Source organism: Squalius cephalus, assembly GCF_949319135.1.
Source record: "Squalius cephalus genome assembly, chromosome: 3".
Lineage (NCBI taxonomy): Eukaryota > Metazoa > Chordata > Actinopteri > Cypriniformes > Leuciscidae > Squalius > Squalius cephalus.
The window spans coordinates 13,627,164-13,646,359 of NC_137124.1; the positions used below are offsets into that span (position 1 = coordinate 13,627,164).

At 37.0% G+C, this 19,196-nt stretch overlaps 1 protein-coding gene across 4 annotated transcripts in view; it reads right to left on the minus strand.

The window, feature by feature from the left end:
• Positions 1 to 205: 205 nt before the first annotated feature.
• The window catches only part of ntrk3b (neurotrophic tyrosine kinase, receptor, type 3b), a 135,770-nt gene continuing 116,779 nt past the window's right edge, over positions 206 to 19,196 (minus strand). For 2 of the 4 annotated variants that reach the window (XM_079867213.1, XM_079867214.1), the window contains 6 exons: positions 16,173 to 16,303; positions 13,387 to 13,559; positions 10,044 to 10,287; positions 5,899 to 5,937; positions 3,356 to 3,514; positions 211 to 1,641 (listed from right to left, as the gene is read on the minus strand). In XM_079867213.1, the coding sequence (XP_079723339.1) occupies positions 1,456 to 1,641; positions 3,356 to 3,514; positions 5,899 to 5,937; positions 10,044 to 10,287; positions 13,387 to 13,559; positions 16,173 to 16,303 (932 nt within the window). In that variant the 3' untranslated portion in view covers positions 211 to 1,455. Of the gene's footprint in view, positions 1,642 to 3,355; positions 3,515 to 5,898; positions 5,938 to 10,043; positions 10,288 to 13,386; positions 13,560 to 16,172; positions 16,304 to 19,196 lie in introns of all 4 variants that reach the window. The other 2 variants (XM_079867216.1, XM_079867215.1) reach the window with 1 other exon arrangement.

Sequence of the window (19,196 nt, forward strand, 5' to 3'; positions counted from 1 at the left end):
GTGTGGACCAACCAAGGCTGTTATTCACACTTCCCCATGCTCAATTGGCCATAACCAATTCCTCTCTCCTTTGCCTCAAGAGCAGAAGATGAGGCATATCCAGGCGTCACAATGGATTTCTTGACAGATAGAGTCAAAACGAGGTTATGCCACAAATCTTTGAACAAACAATGGACTGCCTAAACACAACGAACAGAAAAGACTTCATCTGACAAGGTTCTGATATTTATTTAATACTTAATCTAAACATACATTTGAATATGTCGTTTGCAAATATCTGTGGTACTGCAAAGAGGCAAGAGAATCCGTTGACATCGAAATCCTGCTGTCAACAAGATTTGGTGTCGTATCGACAAGCATCTCAGAGAAACAGCCCCTGGAATAACATAGAACTGTTTAGCTACAGACAACAACATGAAATCGTTAACTTTAGATGCGATGGCATTTATCAAATGCTATGAAGATTGCGAAACATTAATTCAAACAGGTGTCCTTTTAGGATCTCTGTGACATCGAGTTTAGTTCTTCTTTTACCACATTCAGTTTTGGTGATCAGAAAAAGTACGGCAGCATGGTTACAGACCGTGATGTGTTTTCCCTCAAACAATATTAGAGACCCTGTTTTAATAATGAGCCGCCAAGTGCTCATTTAAAGATACTGTGTGATATTTATGTTCTCTCCTGGCTGACCCTTTCTGAAGAGTAAGTCACAAAATAACCCCCGTGTCAAAAAAGAAATCAAAACACATAAAAATAAGTTAACAGGTTGACGAGAATATAAATGTACAGTATATACAATCACATACGATGAAAATATATCAACGCTTTAGTGTTCTAAAGGTTCCAAGTCGCCCGCTTAAGAGCTATAGATCATCAAATCAAAGTTGCAGGAACAAAAAAACAAAGGAGAAAGATGCTGACTGCAGCAGCGGGAAAATAATCAAAACATAATAAGGCTTTCCTCACAATATCCCAGCTGTTAAAGCAGAGCAGAACCAAAGAGCAGCCGTCTTGAAAAGATAATATATCAACAGCACTAAACATGACAGGCACCCATACTTTACCTTCGAAATGAAACAAAATAAATAAAAATATATTCATATATGTGTATATATGCTTATAAAATGAAACACTGAAAATCATTTCTCAAACACAGTGCTGCCAATCAAAGGCAACATTCTGCTTTCGCCACCACTTTTTAGGAAACGTTTTGTCTGTCTTTGTAGAATAATTCTGTACACTATATACTGTACCAGTAAACAAAATGTAAAAGTTTGTTTTTAAATATTTTTTACTTTTTTATGTATACCCAGTGTATTGAAAAAAGTGTTGCAGGCACTTAAAGTCCATCTCCGACGTGTTGGTGTTTTTACAGTGGAGCGCCGACGCGGGAAAAGGGCTTGTTTGGTTATTCCTGGATTGTGTTCGATTCTGGTGAGAGGCGTTGCACCAGTCTCAGCCAAGGATGTCCAAGTAGACAGGTGTGGCTTTTCCCAGAGCGTAAAGGACTTTCTGAATGTCTTTGATGTTTAGTCGTTGTTGCGGCTCTCTTTGCCAGCAGCCTAACATGAGGTCGTACACCTCCTTAGGACACAGGCGAGGCCTGTCTAGAACCCGACCTTGAGTAATGCATTCAATGACCTGCAAAAGAGAGAGACACAGAAATGAGCAAATGTCTGGAATTGATTTAGAGATGATACGAGCAATTTGTTTATGCTATTTCATATGCAGGGTCAAATATAAGTAATGTTGCACACTGTGACTCGTTGTTTGAGCATCCCGACCAGGGGTGCGTTTCCCGTACGATGACGTAACTCGCTGCTTAACTACCATAGTACGATGCATCGTTGAAGAAATCAACTAGCTAGTTACGACTGTTTCCCGAAACCATATTGTCGCAAATTGGTCGTTCGACCACGTTGGTTAATGATGTCACGCAGGTGGTGGAGTAATAACTTCTTTTAATGAATCTGTTTGAGATCGAATTAATGCTAGATGTTTTGCTATTTCTATTTCTCATTTTTCTCAGTTATTTTGCTTTATTTCCAGATTCAATCATAGGCTCGTTCTTATGTAGTAAGTCGTTTAAATCTCTTGACAAACTAAAAGACGTAAATGACGTGTATGTATTCTAAATAAAAGATACAGATTGTACTGAATGTCAGCTTGCTTATTTAGCTCAAGGTAAGGATTTGAGTCTACATGTCATGCAAACAAGAAACTCTTACCACTGTGGTAAACTTCTAACCAAAGCTCAAGAGCTTTCGTTCGCAGTGCTGTTTTGCGAATGTTCGTTGGAACTATGTTTTCGGTAAACACTGACTCGTTGAACTATGCTGATATCGACGGAACTTGTTGCGACCATAGTTGGCTAACGATGCTTTTGGGAAACGCACCCCAGCCCGATACAGCAAAATTCGATGAAACAATGGTGAAATTTTTGAGACAAAGTCCTTGTTTGTACCATTCCCATAATTCACACACAATAAACTCCCAATAGATTCAGTGGCTGTTTACACGACACCGTTTTCAACGAAAAATGTTTGTGTTTTGACCGTTCATTTACACGACAACAGCGTTTTGGGTGCCTGAAAACGCAAACTTTTGAAAACGGGTTTTCAAAAGTTTTTGAAAAGAGTCTCCATGTAAACAACAAAATGCAAATCTCTGAAGATGATGACGTCATGCACATGCGTATTACGTGTTCAGTCTATAGTGTTTCATCGTCATCTAATGGCTTGGCAGCAGAATACAGGGTTTTTAGTCGTTTTCGCGGATCCGTGGGAATGGGAATCGTTTTGACAATGGTGTCACCTGTACGTGGAAAACTCAAAGGAAAAACTTCTCCGTTTTAAGCATGTTGTTGTGTAAACGTACCCTCAGTGTTAAGCCGGGTTCACACTGTTGAGCCACGATTTGACAATTTTGTGAATCCTTTTGTGAAGTCTTTGATCGCTTGTTTAAAGTTCGCCAACAACTGATTAAAGATCATTGTCATCAACTTTTACCTCAGACGAAATTCTGCCAGTGTCAGAAGTCATGCAGTGTGGCTTCTCTCTTACGATAACCAATAGGAGCACATGATGATGCAATTGAGACAGCAACAAATCACCACTTTTGGCAGTTGTGGCCTAATGGTTAGAGAGTCTGACTTGTAACCCAAAGGTCACAGGTTCGATTCTCAATACCAGCAGGAAATGACTGATTGTATGGCTAGATGTACTGTTAGCTGCTAACCTGATCTCTGACAGCATGACATGACACCCCTCCAATAGAGATCACACTCACATTCTAAAAATGTCATATTCACACTGACGTTCTAATAATGGCTTCTTTTCGCCATGTGAACATTTACCTCATTATTGGATAACTGAAACCATGGCTGTTTCCCATAGGTGAAGATCTCCCACATAATGACTCCAAAGCTCCACACATCACTCTCTGTGGAGAACTTCCTGTACATGATGCTCTCCGGAGGCATCCAGCGAATGGGCAGCATGGTGTGACCTCCCACCTAGAAGACAGATAACACATCAAGCATTGCTCACACACATCTTACGTGGTATGGATGACATTTCCCGTTCTATGTAATCAAGCTAACAGCTTAGCCTACTACTTTAGCTCTAACTGGTTAAGAAAAGCTCTTTTGAATAACTAAAACAAGATACAGTACATACGTACGTCACAATAACGCATTGTGACAAATTATTTATTACCGGTCTCTGTGTATATTTTCAGTAAGTTCAAGCAGATTATGAACTGTTGAGTAGGGGAGAGACACTGTTTTGTGTGTGCGTATGTTACGCAGACCCTACTGAGGGCATGATAGAGCACATACTGTACACCTACTGTACAAGAATGAACACTAAATATACACTACCATTAAAAAATTTGGGGTTGAAAAGATGTTTGAAATGAATACTTTTACTCAGCAAGGATGCATTAAATTGCTCAAAAATGACAATAAATTTGACATTGTTACATACATTTTTACTTTGAAACATTCTATTCAAGTATTCTGGAAAATAAATATCACTGTTTCCACAAGAATATTGCACAGGGGTGCGTTTCCCAAAAGCATCGTTAGCCAACTATGTTCGCAAGTTCCGTCGTTATCAGCATAGTTCAACGAGTCAGTGTTTCCCGAAACCATCGTTCTAACGAACATTCGCAAACAGCATCGCAAAGAGTCTTTTAGTTTGAGATTTAAAGAGATTTAAAGCACCATTTTTGAAGAGTGCGCATGTGCGAACTTGCTCTATGTAAGAACAAGCCAATGATTGAATCTGGAAATAAAACAAAATAACAGAGAAAAATGAGAAATAGTCCTCAGATGCCATGTCTGTAATTTATAGCAAAACATCTAGCGTTAATTCGATCTCAAACAGATTCATTAAAAGAAGTTATTACTCCACCACGTGCGTGACGTCATAAACCAACGTGGTTGAACGACCACTTTGCGACAATACAGTTTCGGGAAACAGTCGTGACTAGCTAGTTGATTTCTTCAACGATGCATCGTACTATGGCAGTTAAGCAGCGAGTTACGTCGTTGTTCGGGAAACGCACCGCAGCACAACTGTTTTCAGCATTGATAATAATAAGAAATGTTGTCTTGAGTCGCAGTTTTAAGCAGTCTTAACTCAGACTTAAGTTACTTCTTTCAAAGATAATAAAATATCTTATCGACCCCAAACTTTTAAACGGAGGTGCATGTAATTATATATATATATATATATATATATATATATATATATATATATATATATATATATATATATATATATATATATATATATACTATATTACTCTGCAAAACGCAAAAAAAAAAATATATATGTATTTTTTACTTTGTTCATATTTCAAAATTTAGTGCCAATTTAGCTTCAACTTTTGCCACACTTTATATTTTATGTGCCAAATCATTCCAAATGTCACTTGAAAAGATGAGGTTGTGCTAAAAAATCTATCAAATTGGGTGGCAAAAATATAACTAAACTTGGTACAAATATAGTCCAGACTAAATGCAGAAAACTCAGTGTTCAAAACCCAAACCCCACATTTTTTTTATTTGGAAGTGACAGAAGACTTTGTGTCCTTACTTTTTATGATTGCAAAAAATGTATATCTATATTGTGCGTAGTTGCCTATTTTGGAGTTCTCACCTCTAGGGAGCTGGTCTCAGGGGGTTAAAGATGCAGTAAGCGATTTCTGAGAAAAACTGTTGATTTTTGGAATCGACACCCAAAACAAACAAACCCTTACCCAAAAGAAACACACCCCTCACTTCATTGCACAAGCACAGACAAACAGCTGGCGCATCAGACAGCTTGTATGGATGAATCAGCTTTGATTTAAGAACAATACCAGCTTACAGCAGCATTTCTTGGTTCTTTGAAACAGCAAAACCAATGTTGCTCAAGTATCGAGCAGAAACAAAGCAAGTTTTTAGGCATTCCCGCTCTCTAACGCCTCTCCAGAACTGGAAAGTTTTTCCAGTATTAACGCGGGTCCAAAAGGTCTTACCTGATCGTAACCCGATTTACACAGCCAAGATTATGTACAAACACAATATTGTTTTCAACACACATACACATACACATACACATACACACCAGACATCTAACAAATATTCACAAAAATCTTTGTTTGGGTGTTGATTCCAATTTTTTAATGGTGCAGTAAGCAAAATCACTTGACCCATTAATACTAATATTTACTATTCTATATCTTTTTATATGTGTACTGTGCTAGACTAACTGGTATTAGTCACAGCACTTGCATATTGTTGCCCTATTGTTGGTTTGATTGCTTGTATTGTTCTCCTCAGTTATAAGTCACTTTGGGTAAAAGTGTCTGCTAAATGATTAAATGTAAATGTAAATGTAAATCGCTTACTTTTACTGCAGCCATAGTTGACAGACCATCTGAGAGGTCCTTAATGAAAGCAACAGACAGAAAGTCTTCTTCACTGCTCATGTTGAACTCTTACAGTGTGTCACAGAATAATACTTAAAAAACAATACAAAACAGCTTATCGATTATCCCGACCCACTCTGTAAAACTTTTCGATGTGAGAATGTAACAAATAAACAGAACAAATCCTTAGTATTTTTAAAGCAAATAATATATTGATATTATTAGCTTTAATAATGATCTCATGTCCTTGTTTAAGTCCTCCGCTAGTTGAGCCAAATTGACTAAACAATAATGCATTAATTGTGCATGCACTCAGCTTCGATTAATATGGCTTATTCTCAAATCTATTTCTTATTCACGTCAATTCCACTACATTCATCACGTTGTGCCGGCATGAAATGCCTGTGAAGACTGCTGGGTATTGCTGGAGCCCTTCCAGCTCAGCGTGAAGTTCTCTTTGTAATTACTATTCCCTCTGTTGTTTGCCGTTACATTGATCTTACTTCCGGCTGGCAGAGAGCAGACAAATGAATGTCTACCGCCACATTAGAAATTAGCCAAGTAGGTTCCTGTGACTACTGTCCACTGCATATAGTCAATATCTTATCGGAATCCTTGCAGCCTGTGCTCTGTAAAGGTCTGAGTCAGTTTATTTGTATTTTTACTGCTCTTATTGCAAGTGCTAGTCAGGAGAGGATGCGAAACGATGGGGTGAACGGGAAGTTTCTGGAAGTTCTTAATGCGGTAACATCTCAAACTGGTAACTCAAGAGGGTCAAATAGTTTCAAATAGTTACTCTGCAACAAGACATACAGTAATAGCGTCACATTTTCAATTGTGTGTGCAAGCAATGACACGTGAAATCACACTTTTGTACTGTATCTGGGAGTGGTTGTGTGTGTCAATGAACAAAAAGATGACAGACATGCTATACATACTGTATTAAATTCATTTACAATATACTGTATAAAGAATGCCCTGTTACAGAAATCCAATGGAGTGCCTTAATGAGTAATCATTGCTCTATTTGTCATTTAAGCTCTGATATGTTCTCTTTAAAGAAAATTCAGCAAACTAGTGATGTAGTGAAATAAAAAGCTGTATTATACAGATTCTTCTCATGTCAGTTAATTGCAGTACCCTGCAGTGAAAGCATCACTTTTGTGTTTTACTAAAAAAATACCGTACATCTGAAAGCGTAGCTAATTAAAAACATCAATATGTTCGGTCAACCCTTGTAATCAGCAAGTTTTATCTACAAAGACCTCTAAAATAGACAGTAGTCGCATTTCCATTACCCTTCAAATTGCGCAGATTGAAATTGCGAATTGAAAATACGCCCAAATGGAAACAAGCCAATATAGCAAAAACTCCCATATATTGCAAAAAAAGTTTTTATCCTTGCATGAGGTGGTTTTTCAGGCAATTCGAAAAAGGAATATTTCGCAAAACTGCAATGGAAACAGTTTTTGCACATTTACAGTCACCTGACATATATGGCGCGGTATGTTTGGACAGAAGACGAGACAGAGCTCTTTATTAATCTCATAAAATACCAAAGAATTACGGGAATACTGGATTCTAAACCATAATTATTGGAACGACTTATCGCGAGAGAAAAAAATACGCATCAGTTGCATAACATCGGTTAATGGAAACGCTGTCATTTTGCAATTGTTTTTTATCGACATTTAGAAAATATCGCAAAAGTTTTGGGCAAATCTGTAATGGAAACGCGGCTAGTGTCTTGCACGGTTGTTTGCTATTCAGAGTTGAATTTGAAAAATGTACCTCAGTGCAACAAAGTTGTGCTATGTTATAGTACATGATGACATACATGTATCTCAGCATAATTAGTAGTTCAAATGGTATTAGAGTTACTGGAAATATTCGTGTGAATTGTTGATTCACAATTTAAACTAGCCGAGTATCAGTGATCTTAATAATAGACTTACAGGAGACACACACTCGTCCTGATCCTTAAATAATGCAAATTACTTTCAAATCCCTCATTAAGATGAGCAACTAAAATTGGTTAAGCAATCATTCAAACCACAATCCACTGTATCACCTTGGGCTTTGTGGTTGAGACTAGAGCAATTAGCCTGTCATGGTAAAAAATTGATAAGCCCAATAGGAAATAAACGATTGAAAATGGAGAAAAAAAAATCTCTCTGCTGATTGACCATATTTCCGTTCTGTCAGCATGGAGTGGGTTTCAGGAAGAAGGCAACATGTTTTTATCTTTATTTTGGTAGTTTATAAACTGGATTACTGCCTAGTCTGTGGCTCAGTGGTAGAGAGCTAGATTGGATTATGGGTATGAAGAGCAAAGAAGCATGCTGGAGAATGGATTACAGCCCTGCTAGAGCTAGTCTCTGGGCATTTACAATTTTATACTTAGTATCAGGGGAAGCAGATTCATGCATCCATGACCGATAACAGATTTCTCCAACCATTTAAAATACTTGGCTAAATATCTAGTAGAAACAGATATTAGAATTCATAAAGAATATACGGGCTATTGAAAGTGATGACATTGACATCAGTTGTTTATAAAAAAAAAAAACAAAAAAAAAAACAAGAACAGTCCATGTCACTTGTTTATTGTGTGTCATCAGTTATTTGTGTTGAAGACACAATCGTTGACAATCTGCAGCTTATTCACGGGATCGAGCCTGTGCTGTCATTTTCCCTGAATCTGTTTACAGCCATCAGCGGCTCTAAACAGAGTTATCAAAAACATCTCATGCAAAAAGATACTCGGCAAGTCATTAGGTGGCAGGAAGTCGATGTGCCACTTATAACATCTTGACGAAGGCGGTTGAATTGGTCACTGATGAAAGTACCTCAATCTCTCTTCCAGTCATGCTCCGTTCCTGTGGCCAGACGCTCGAGCCCCAGAGGACAACAAACGTCAATATGACTCGCCATGTGTGGATTACGTGCTTGGCAGGATCCGCTATTTATAATCACTTGACACAGTGAACGTGTCCAATGCGGTAATAATTTCATAATCCCTCTGCTTTGTCAATATTGCAGACTGTGCATAAGTGTGCGCATGTGCGGCTGATAAAGATGTTTCTGGCCTCCGTGAGACCTTCAGCTTACGACCGGCTTGAATGCAAAGACTCTCCACAGTCCAATCTCTCCGAGATTTTGTTGTCCTTGCGTTTAACTAGATCTACTAGATAGCTATTGGTATTCCAAAAATATCTTCCCTCATTTATGCTATTTATTGATGGGATTGTAAATGGAACATAATTTTACCAAAGACTTCAAATGTTCTGTCCAGGATGTTTATGCAACTCAGTTGCATGTTTATGCATAACCATAGCATCAAGCTGCAGTCGGTCTTTTTTTCGTTATCAAATTAAACCAATATACGTTTTTATGTAACAGTCTTGAAGAAAAAATTTTGATGACTAAGATGTAAGACTATTCTTAGCGATTTATGCAACTGGCCCCAATTTAATCTCTATAAACAGCATCTTGTCATAATGTTGATATTAATGTTACCACAGAAAATAATTTAAACTAATCCATCAATAGAAAAAAAAAAGAAGCACCAAAAATGATGGCTATAGTCTTGACACTTACAATGGAAGTTATCAGGTAATGCAATAAACATTAAAATATACAAAATGTAAACATTATATGTTAAAGTGAGACTAATGTGATTAAAATCGCTTTCTTTTCTTTTCAAAGTTATGCTACAATATTTCCGCTTGTGTAAAGCAAGAATGCTTTCGCTAATTTTGTCAATACAATGAAAGTCAATGGGGTCCAATGTTATTTTGAGACACAGACATTTTTCAAAATAGTCAAGAAAGCCATACAGGTTTGTACTGTAAATGACATCAGGGTAAGTAAATGATGGAATTTTCATTGTGCATTTTTTGTGCGTCTATCCCTATGTAACAAAAAGCGTTTTTTTAAGTACATGGATTTTACTTAATTTGAAGGTACCTTACTGTGACCGTAGTTTTTGGTTTTAACTTAATGAAATAAAATGTGGTGTGAAAGTGTAGACTTGGACTTGGACAGAAATGGACTTGCAATGATGCTATAAAAAGTTTTTGTCAGCAAACATTAAAACGTAATTAAACTGTAGTGATACTTACTCGATAGTAATCAGAGCTGTATATGTCTCTGGACATCCCGAAGTCTCCAATTTTCACAAGCAGGCCGTTACCCACGAGGCAGTTGCGGGTGGCCAGGTCGCGGTGCACAAAATGCTGAGAGGACAGGTAGACCATGCCTGCCGCTATCTGTGAACCGATATGAAGCATCTGCGAGAGACCAAGTTCCCCGTTCGACTGCATCGGTTGGCCGTCCACGAGGATCATGGCGTCTGGACCATGGGCTCTGAAATGTGGGGTGAAAGTTATGTTGGTTACACTTGTTAGTCTTGGCAGTAATTGTCCTTCAGTGCTGAGCTACGTCCAGGTTTTTGCAATTACTTACATTTAGGATCCGAGCAGGGAAAATTGATTATGGATCAATATAAAAGGGCAAAGGGTCAAAATGTTCAAACGCACTGCCTTATTGCTCCATAAAATAATTCCCCCTCTAATCCTTTAATCCTGTAAAGCTGTCTGATTTGAAGTGAGTAAGTCAAGGCAAAGAAAGATGTGCTTTGACTTCAACTGTGGAGAAATAAAATCACCTATTCAGTTAACTTTTTCGATTTTCTCTTCACTCGGGGAAAATGATTTTTGTCTGATTGCAGCAGCATTTGCATAAGGTGGATGTTGAAAAGGGCTCGACTGTAATTTGTGCTTCTCATCTGGTCAGTGCCTCTTCAGCAGGGAGCTCTTCAACTGTATGTCTGAAGAACTAACAATCAGAGTGCTAACAATCCAAGTGAGAGCTCTTTTTTAGAATGCAACAGTCTGGTTCCGGAAAAAAAAGAAAGAATCCTATTCATTTTCTCAATAAAGAACTTGATTTTTAACAACATTCAAAAATATTTGATTTCTAAAGAGGTGATTAACTAAATTTGTATTTATTTAGCCAAATTCCCAGTGAACTACAATACCCATAATCCTGAAGAGAGATTTGCCGAACAGAGAGTTTGGTGTTACCCTGGAAATGGGAATCCCACCAAAAGTGCTCATCAGCGACTGCCTACACTAAAAAAAATTTGTTTGTGTATATACAGTATTTGAATATTGTGCAATAAACTTAAAAGCATTTTATACATACACTACCATTCAAGTAATTTTTTAAAGATGTTTCTCATACTCACAAAGGCAGTATATATTTGATCAAAATAAAGTCAAATCTGTAAGATTTTGAAATACAGTATTTAACTCTTTTCTTTTTTCATATATTTCAAAATGTATTTTCAGCATCATTACTCCAGTCTTCAGTGTCACATGATCCTTCAGAAATCATTCTAATATGCTGAAAAAAGACAATTGTTGTGCTGCTTGATATTTTTGTGGAAACCATGATACATTTTTTTTTTTTTAACAGCATTTATTCATATTTTTTATTATCAACGTAGTATTTCTTTTAAAAAAATCATACTGATCCCAAACTTTTGAATGGTAGTGTATAATCAACAACTTAGTCATTCGTTTTATAATGTATCATCCTTTATGATTCAATTGCATACATAGTCTTTACCATTTCAAATACTTTTTTAGGTTACTTTTTATTTCAATGGTCCACTTTAGACATTCTACTACTTAACTGCAACTAACTCTGCAACTACTGTAAACTCTCATTAGAGTATTAGTAAACAGTTAGTAGACTGTAAATAAGTTGACATATTGTTGCAAAGTATAGTCAGTAGAATGTCTGTTGGGGAAGCATCAAAATAAGTTTGATCAGATATTAAGCAGACGGTCCACTAATACTCTAATGAGAGGTAGTTGCAAAGTTACTTATAGTTAGTAAAATGTCTAAAGTGAAGCATCGAAATTGTTACCTTCTTTATTCTAATCAAAGCTCGGGAGTCATGAACCAAACAACCAACTCTAAGCTGAATCACAAGTTGGGATTCAACTCAGTATTTGTTGGTTACATCAAAACGTATTCCTGGAGAATATTTTTGAAATGTTTATGGAGCGAATGAATGGAGGAAGAAAAACTTTCCGAACCAAAGCTGCTGAAAAACTAGGCAGTACACTGTTGTGCAATGTTCCCCAAATTATATACACTGACTTTTCTAGTATGCTTTACATGAAGTTCTCGCTAAATCTTTTTAATTCAACACGCATATCATCTGCATTAAGCCTGGAGTCTGCTGCCAAAATCTTTTTAGTGTCCATGAAAATCAACCAGACTTCTATCATTGCAGCTTTTCAGAAAAGAATTTCATCATTTTTTTTTTTTTTTCTTGAAATGCTAGTCCGGCCATCTGCATAAGTGTAAGAAATAATTCTCACTACACAAAAGACTAATTTATTATCATCACCCATCTCTTTGCTCCCACAAGACAATCATCTCACTCCAGAACTCTGTCTGCCTTTATATTTTCACAGATCTCCCCTGCAAATTACAATTCGCATGGCCTCAGTCCATGCGACGTGCATGCAACCTAAACTGCTATTTTGAATCTTAAGAATTTTGTGTTTCAAAACCTAGTGAGCTGTTTCAATATCGAATGCCTGCACAGGCAGCTGTCTACATAAACTGCATTGCAACCTAAATTAAACTGCATAATTTAATGATTATCAACCTTATCTGCCTAATACTTGAAAAAGATTTTAAGAGAAATATAAGACAATAACAGAACTCAATTAAGTCTCATGTGCAACATGTGAGCAATAAAATGTTCCTCTGGATTGGCTCCATCCACCATTTTAAATGGAAATTTTCTTTGCTTGTTGCTGCGCATGATGAAATTAGACGATTCATTGAGGATACATGTGATAATCCAACATATTAGGATAGGTATCTTAGGAGCTAAAATAATTTTACTAATTACAATTTCAGACAACCTTTGCTTAGAGAGCGGCCCTATAATTCCAACCCAGGGTCATTGAAAATGAGTGCATGTGGCGGCATTTCTGCAAAATGATATTACTGTATGTCACTTCTTGCATGTTTCACAACACTTTCAGTTTTATCTGAAACTGGTTATGTGATGCAAACATCAAAATGTATTAGTTTACAAATCATTAGCTATGGTAAAAGCATTTTAAGATAATAAACTAGTATTGTGCAAGGAACCGCGCAAAAATAAATCTTGAAATTATAATCTGTCCCTGTAATCATGAGTGAAAAAATAAAAGTTGTTGGCATTTTACTACTTCTAATGTTCATTTGAGCTGGAAACAACAGTCAATTGTATGTGTAGGTATACTTTTGGAGTGTAAAAATTTAGGTAGAGCTTAGAGGCATGTTTTTCTATTGAACCTAGGGTGTATAATTCCCATTAAAAAATCTGAGTTTTGAGACAAATCTTAGTTCTTTAGCATTCATTGTTCTTTATATAACATGAAAAATAACTACCTCAGAAACTTATTGAGGTCTCCATGCTTCATGTATTCAAACACCATGATGAGAGGGTCGCCATCCACACACACACCGTAGAACATCACAATGTGTTCGTGCTGCAGGTTGGTGAGAAGCTCAGCCTCCCGTTGAAAGTCTTTTCTGGCAGTCAGGGTTGGATCTTTGAGAGTCTGAGAGATAGAAAGTGTTTTTACTGTAGGAGATGTAAAGACAAGAACAAATGCATCGAGGGAGAGCTGGATGCCGCGTTTTTACTCAAGTTGTCCTCTAGCCAAGGAGAAATGAGACGAAGGTTAGACTAATATGCCTAATTGCATTTCAGGATGTCTGCCATGAACTGAAATGAGATGAAAATGTACAACAAAAGGCCATAGCATGACTTCTCAAAACAAAAGTGGTTCAGGGACACAACTTGGCATAACAGTGTCATGTTTAAGGGCCAAGCCGACAGTCATCCACATGGGCCATCGCTGTCAGGCTAGCTTTAGTAATATAGACCATTGATACCTGCTGATATATACAGTTATTTCCTTACACACAGGTGCAGAACGCACATGCTAAGAGCAGATTTTTAGCCCAAATGCAGCAAAGTCGGCTTTGTCGACGCTAGTTCTTTGACGTTAGCTTGGTGTGTCACAGCCTTAAGGGCTGAGTTCATTGGGGAATGAACAATTTACATTTCAAATAAAATATTAACACAAACAGAAAAATATATCACAATCTAATGTCTTATTTTGCTGGATATTACTTGCATTTTCATTAACCCATGACAAAAAAAACAAACAATTTCTAGGCCCTCCAAATCGCTACTAGCCTTTGCATTGTGAGTCCTGCTCCTAGCAATTAAATGGTAACTTGCCTGAACAGCACATGATGCAATTTGATTTTAATTACAGAATTCCCCTGATCTCCCTGACACAAGCAGAGGGAGACATCGACAGAGAATGGCGTATATGACACAGATGGTGAAGCACTCATTCTGTCAGGGGATGTGTTAGCGTCATGCACTCAACACAGTCCTCCCGTGCTGTCTTTCTGTCGCAGCGTTCTACTGGGGGAACTGGCCTGACAGCCCCGGGTTCATAAGATATCCCCATGATACTGAAGCATTTTCACAGTATCTTCAGTTATCTTTATGATGTAATAGTATCAGTGGGCTCTGGTGAGGCAGTACATTGGATTAGAAGAGCAAGTTCGGATGTGGAGAGTGATTTCCAGTGGTTAAATGATATTATTGGCCTTAAGTCGTTCTAGGCCAGTTCTCAGATGGTTTTGAAATAAGCATTTAAGTTCATTAACTGGTTAGTTTTTTTTATTTTAAACACATTGTGCTTGACACAAACCTTGTCGATCGTTGTTGCAAGTGAACCTGTGATCTAATTTATTCTGAAAATACTTTAACCCTGTAATATAAAAGCCTGAAATATGAAATAATAGTAAAAAAACAAAAACAAAAGAAAACATCACTTTTTTTTATATTTATATGGGCAAAAAGTAAAATGAATATAATGCAAATCAATGAGATATTTATAACAGCATAGCAGACTACTTGCATAAAAGGCATATATAAATATCATTTGACCCTCTATATCTCCCAACAATGTTTAGTTTTATGATCAAAACTCTGTAGTTTTTATTGTGGGAGGCAAAAAATAATTGCAGTGCAATTAAATGATGATTGAGAGATGTACATATATGTTCCTGGAAAGTCTCACGTAAGTGTACATCTTGAAATATTGCTAAAAATAAATTTGGTTATTCTCACTGAAAAAAAAACAAAACACACATGACCCACGACCTGAAGGGGGGCGTTTCTAGAATTATACTAAAAGGCCATAAACTATCAATCAGATGACAGAATAATTTACTAGACTGTGTACAACAGGTTTTGACCATGTTGACAATTTAGATGCCACGTTACGCCATTGTCTTGTAAATGAACAGCTGTTTTCGACAAAGTTTTTAGAAGACAATGGCGTTTTGGGGGCCTGAAAATGCTAATTTTTGAAAACGTGTTTCAAAGTGCAAGTTTTTGAAAACGATGCCCTTATTGTCACAGTGTAAATGACACAAACTTGAATTTGTGAAAACGGTGATGTCATACACATGCATATTACATGTTCAGTCTATAGCCGCGTAGTGTTTTTTTTTTTTACAAGTGGCATCGCCAACTTCTGGCCTGGCATGAATAATACAGTGTTTTTGTTCAGTTTGAATGGGGATCGTTATGACATTATGGGGATCGTATCTGTGAACAAAAAAAAAACGTTTTCGTTTAAATGAACCCATAGAAAAGTCAAATGTGATACAGTAGGCTTTATGGGGTTAAATATGGGGTTAAATAAGTCACTTGTAAGTCTGCAAAGTAGTTTCCTAAACACTGATCCTGACAATGCACAATTAAATGGTTGTGTACGAACCAGTAAGAACACAAAAACGGCATTCACAATTATTTCAGATTAAACAAGAACAAGATTGATTTTATGTACTGGTGCTTGATTTTATCTATTGAGAACAGATCTGGATTGTCATAAGTGTCATAGTTGAACGTACAGCTGTTTCAGAGAAAAAAGTTTTACATTTTGATAAAAAATTTTGAAGACAAACTTTTTTTTTTTTTAAGATGAATTCTGCGCAATAAGGCCAGGAAGGTGCATTTACTTTCATAATGCACACTCCTGGTAATGGAATATATTGCACAGGAGAAGTGCATCTATTCTTAGAGAAGTCAGAGCAAAGAAAAGCCAGAAGAAGGTGCTTTTAACTGCAAAATCATGCCTCACCTTCACAGCCACCAGCATCTTATCTTTGGTGGGGCTGAGGTTGTAACATTCAGCCAGAAACACTTTCCCAAAAGCTCCCTCGCCAAGCTCCCTCTTCAGAACAATGTCCCTTCGTTTAATATGCTGCACATCTGAAAGAGAAATACAGAAAGGGAGAGAAAACCATAATGGTTATTAAAGTTTTGTGTGTCAGGGTCATAAGTTCACAGTGGTGTAGCAATATGAAAATGGATTGTGAAAGGATACTGCCTTAAAGAAATAGTCACCTCAACCGAACCTGCTTGACGCGCGAGAACAAACCTCATTGGTTGTTGCAGGAGAACCTTACACGTCAAGCGAACATGCTTGAGCTTTCGTTTACCACAACAGATGTGTGAGTTGATGAATGATGAACGTGAATAAAAGCCTAAAATAAATCTGGTCATCATTTAAAGTGATCGTGTCTCTTCAGAAAATTTGGAGTCTAAACTGCTCAATGGATTAGTTTTACGATCTCTTTATGAACTTTTTGAAGCGTCAAAGTGGTAGTTGTGTAGCTGTGAATTGAGGGACAGATTTCAGATTTCATTCAAATATCTTCATTTGTGTTTCAAAGCTGAACGAAAGACTTATGGGTTTGGAACGACATGAGGGTGAGTAAATTAATTTTTTTATAACTAACCCTTTAAAGGTAGGGTAGGTAGGAATTGTCTAAACTTCTTTTCCAAATTTGTTTAAACTTTATTTATATATCAATACATAATTAAAATGTAAGTACTCTGAAAAAGAAAGTATAAAAATCGAGTGTCTGTAGACCTCTCACGACTGTTTTAAAGACAGCTCATTATTTCCATTCACTCCACCCCCTCCCTTCTGGGCTCCTTCCAAAGCCACGCCCCCAAAACACATGAACGCGCGACTCCGACCGCTGAGCTGGAAGCATAGACAGTATATAAACTGGAAGACGCATTGTTTACCTGAGACGAGCGGAGAGGAAGGAGCACAGTGCATGTAGTGACATCATGTCAAAATCACATGTAATAAAAAAATCTAACTTTATCATTATGAATATAAACAAATAAGATGTATTTTAGTACTCACTATCAAGCTAGCATATTGATATTGGTAAAGTTTAAAATATATATTTTTTTATTCACTAACGAGCTAGTTATATCTATAAGGCAAAGCTAAAAACAGGTTGCATTGATACACGTTTTTCCATTACCATAAGTTACACTGTGATGAAGATGAATTTCGTGTAAGATTCGTAACATATATGGTGTTGTTCTGCATGTAAGAGTTTCCATGATGAAAGCATTGTTGACTCTGATGAGGACTAACGTTACACTCCAGAGACAAGTACCGCATCGTCAGCTCGAGGACAGGTCCGGGGTCGAGGGCGAAGCAGAGGAGGTCGTGCAAGAGGCCGTGCGTGCAACTAGGGTCCGAGGAAGTAGAGGCTGAGGACGAAGTGGTCGAAGTGCAGGGCAAGGAGCACTTCTTGGACAAGAGGGCCTGCGTCGAGTTTTGCATCTCCTATTCCTAAGTTCCGTGCCTCTTGAATTCCTCAAATCAAACGGGTGCGCAACTGCGTGCAAGTGGGCAGATCCTTTAGCAAAAGGGTACCTTTAAACTTATTTTATTTAAGTTTTTCATCTAATATTTAATATTTATTTTATGTATGCTTCATTTCAATTATTTTTTTTTTGTTAAAATTGTTTTAGTTAGCCAGTACAACACTGGGAATGGTTCATTCAAAAATAAAAATTCTTACATTATTCACTCACTCTCATTTCATTCCAAACCTGTATGCTATTATCACCCACAAAGCTATCGTATGGCAGAATGGGGATATAGCATTATAGTATGGACTTGTTGTTCTTCTGTTGTGTATTTTTGTAGGTGTGATCACTACGAGTTGTTGTACACTATGTCTTGTTTTCAGCAGAAAGCAGCATTAGGGTTGGGAATTACTTTTTTTTTTTTTAATGAACAAAAAAAGAAGCACTGTCAGTGATTCACATCAATGTCTATAATATATGATCAAAAAATGATGATAAAGGTCCAGGCATACAATTATCCCAATAATATCATCATGAGAGACAATGTCCCTTGGGAACAGGTGGCAAAAACGAGTGCGGAAAACAGAGCCAAATGAAATATGAGTGACAGGTTATGTGTATGTGCGTGTTGTTTACGCGTACGTGTACAAGTGTAAATAAAGGCTTCAATCGTGAGTTGTTCACATTGTGTAAAAGGTCAGTTCCTGTGCAGATGGTGCTCTAGAATTGCTGCTCACAGTCACAGCTGGATATGTTCTGCATGTTTTTTTGTCTCCTCTGAGTTCTCTTTTTCAAAACAAAACGAGCGTGATGCAAATGAGAGTCAATTGTAAAAGGTCTCTTTTTGCCATCTGTTTGGAACTCACCTGGGACTTGTAATGCTTTGCCATTGTCATTGTCATTTCCAATTATTTGAGTGAATTTAAAGTAGCTTAAAAGCAAAATGCTCAACCACAAAAAGGTATGAAAAAAGACCTCAAATCCATTTTTTTTCTATATCTAATTCTTTAAATTCACATAAAGACATCTACTCAGTGGCCTACACGTATCAATTCATTGATAAAGGTGAAGAGTTAATGTAGATATAGGTTTCTGAACGAATTACACAAAAGAAACCATAGACTATTATTCACACACGATGTGAACATATATTGAATAGCCTGTTATAGTGCTGTTATAGTTTTTTTAAAAAGGAAATCGTTTGCTCAAATGATTTTTTTCGACTACGTGAACTTGTAGTGGTTGCTATGGTGAAGCCACATACAAGAGATATTGTGAATAAATATTATGTTGGTGTCATTAGTTCATGCCATTCTGAGTCAAAGCAGCGTGGTCTGCAATAAAAGAGTGCAAGTAGTCCTGTACTTATCCTGTATTTATTAATCAGCATGTTCTGGGTATACATAGATCCTTGCAGAAAATGATTTGAAAAATTGGTAACGCTAACTGAAGTGTCTGTGTGTATAGGTAATGCATTAATATA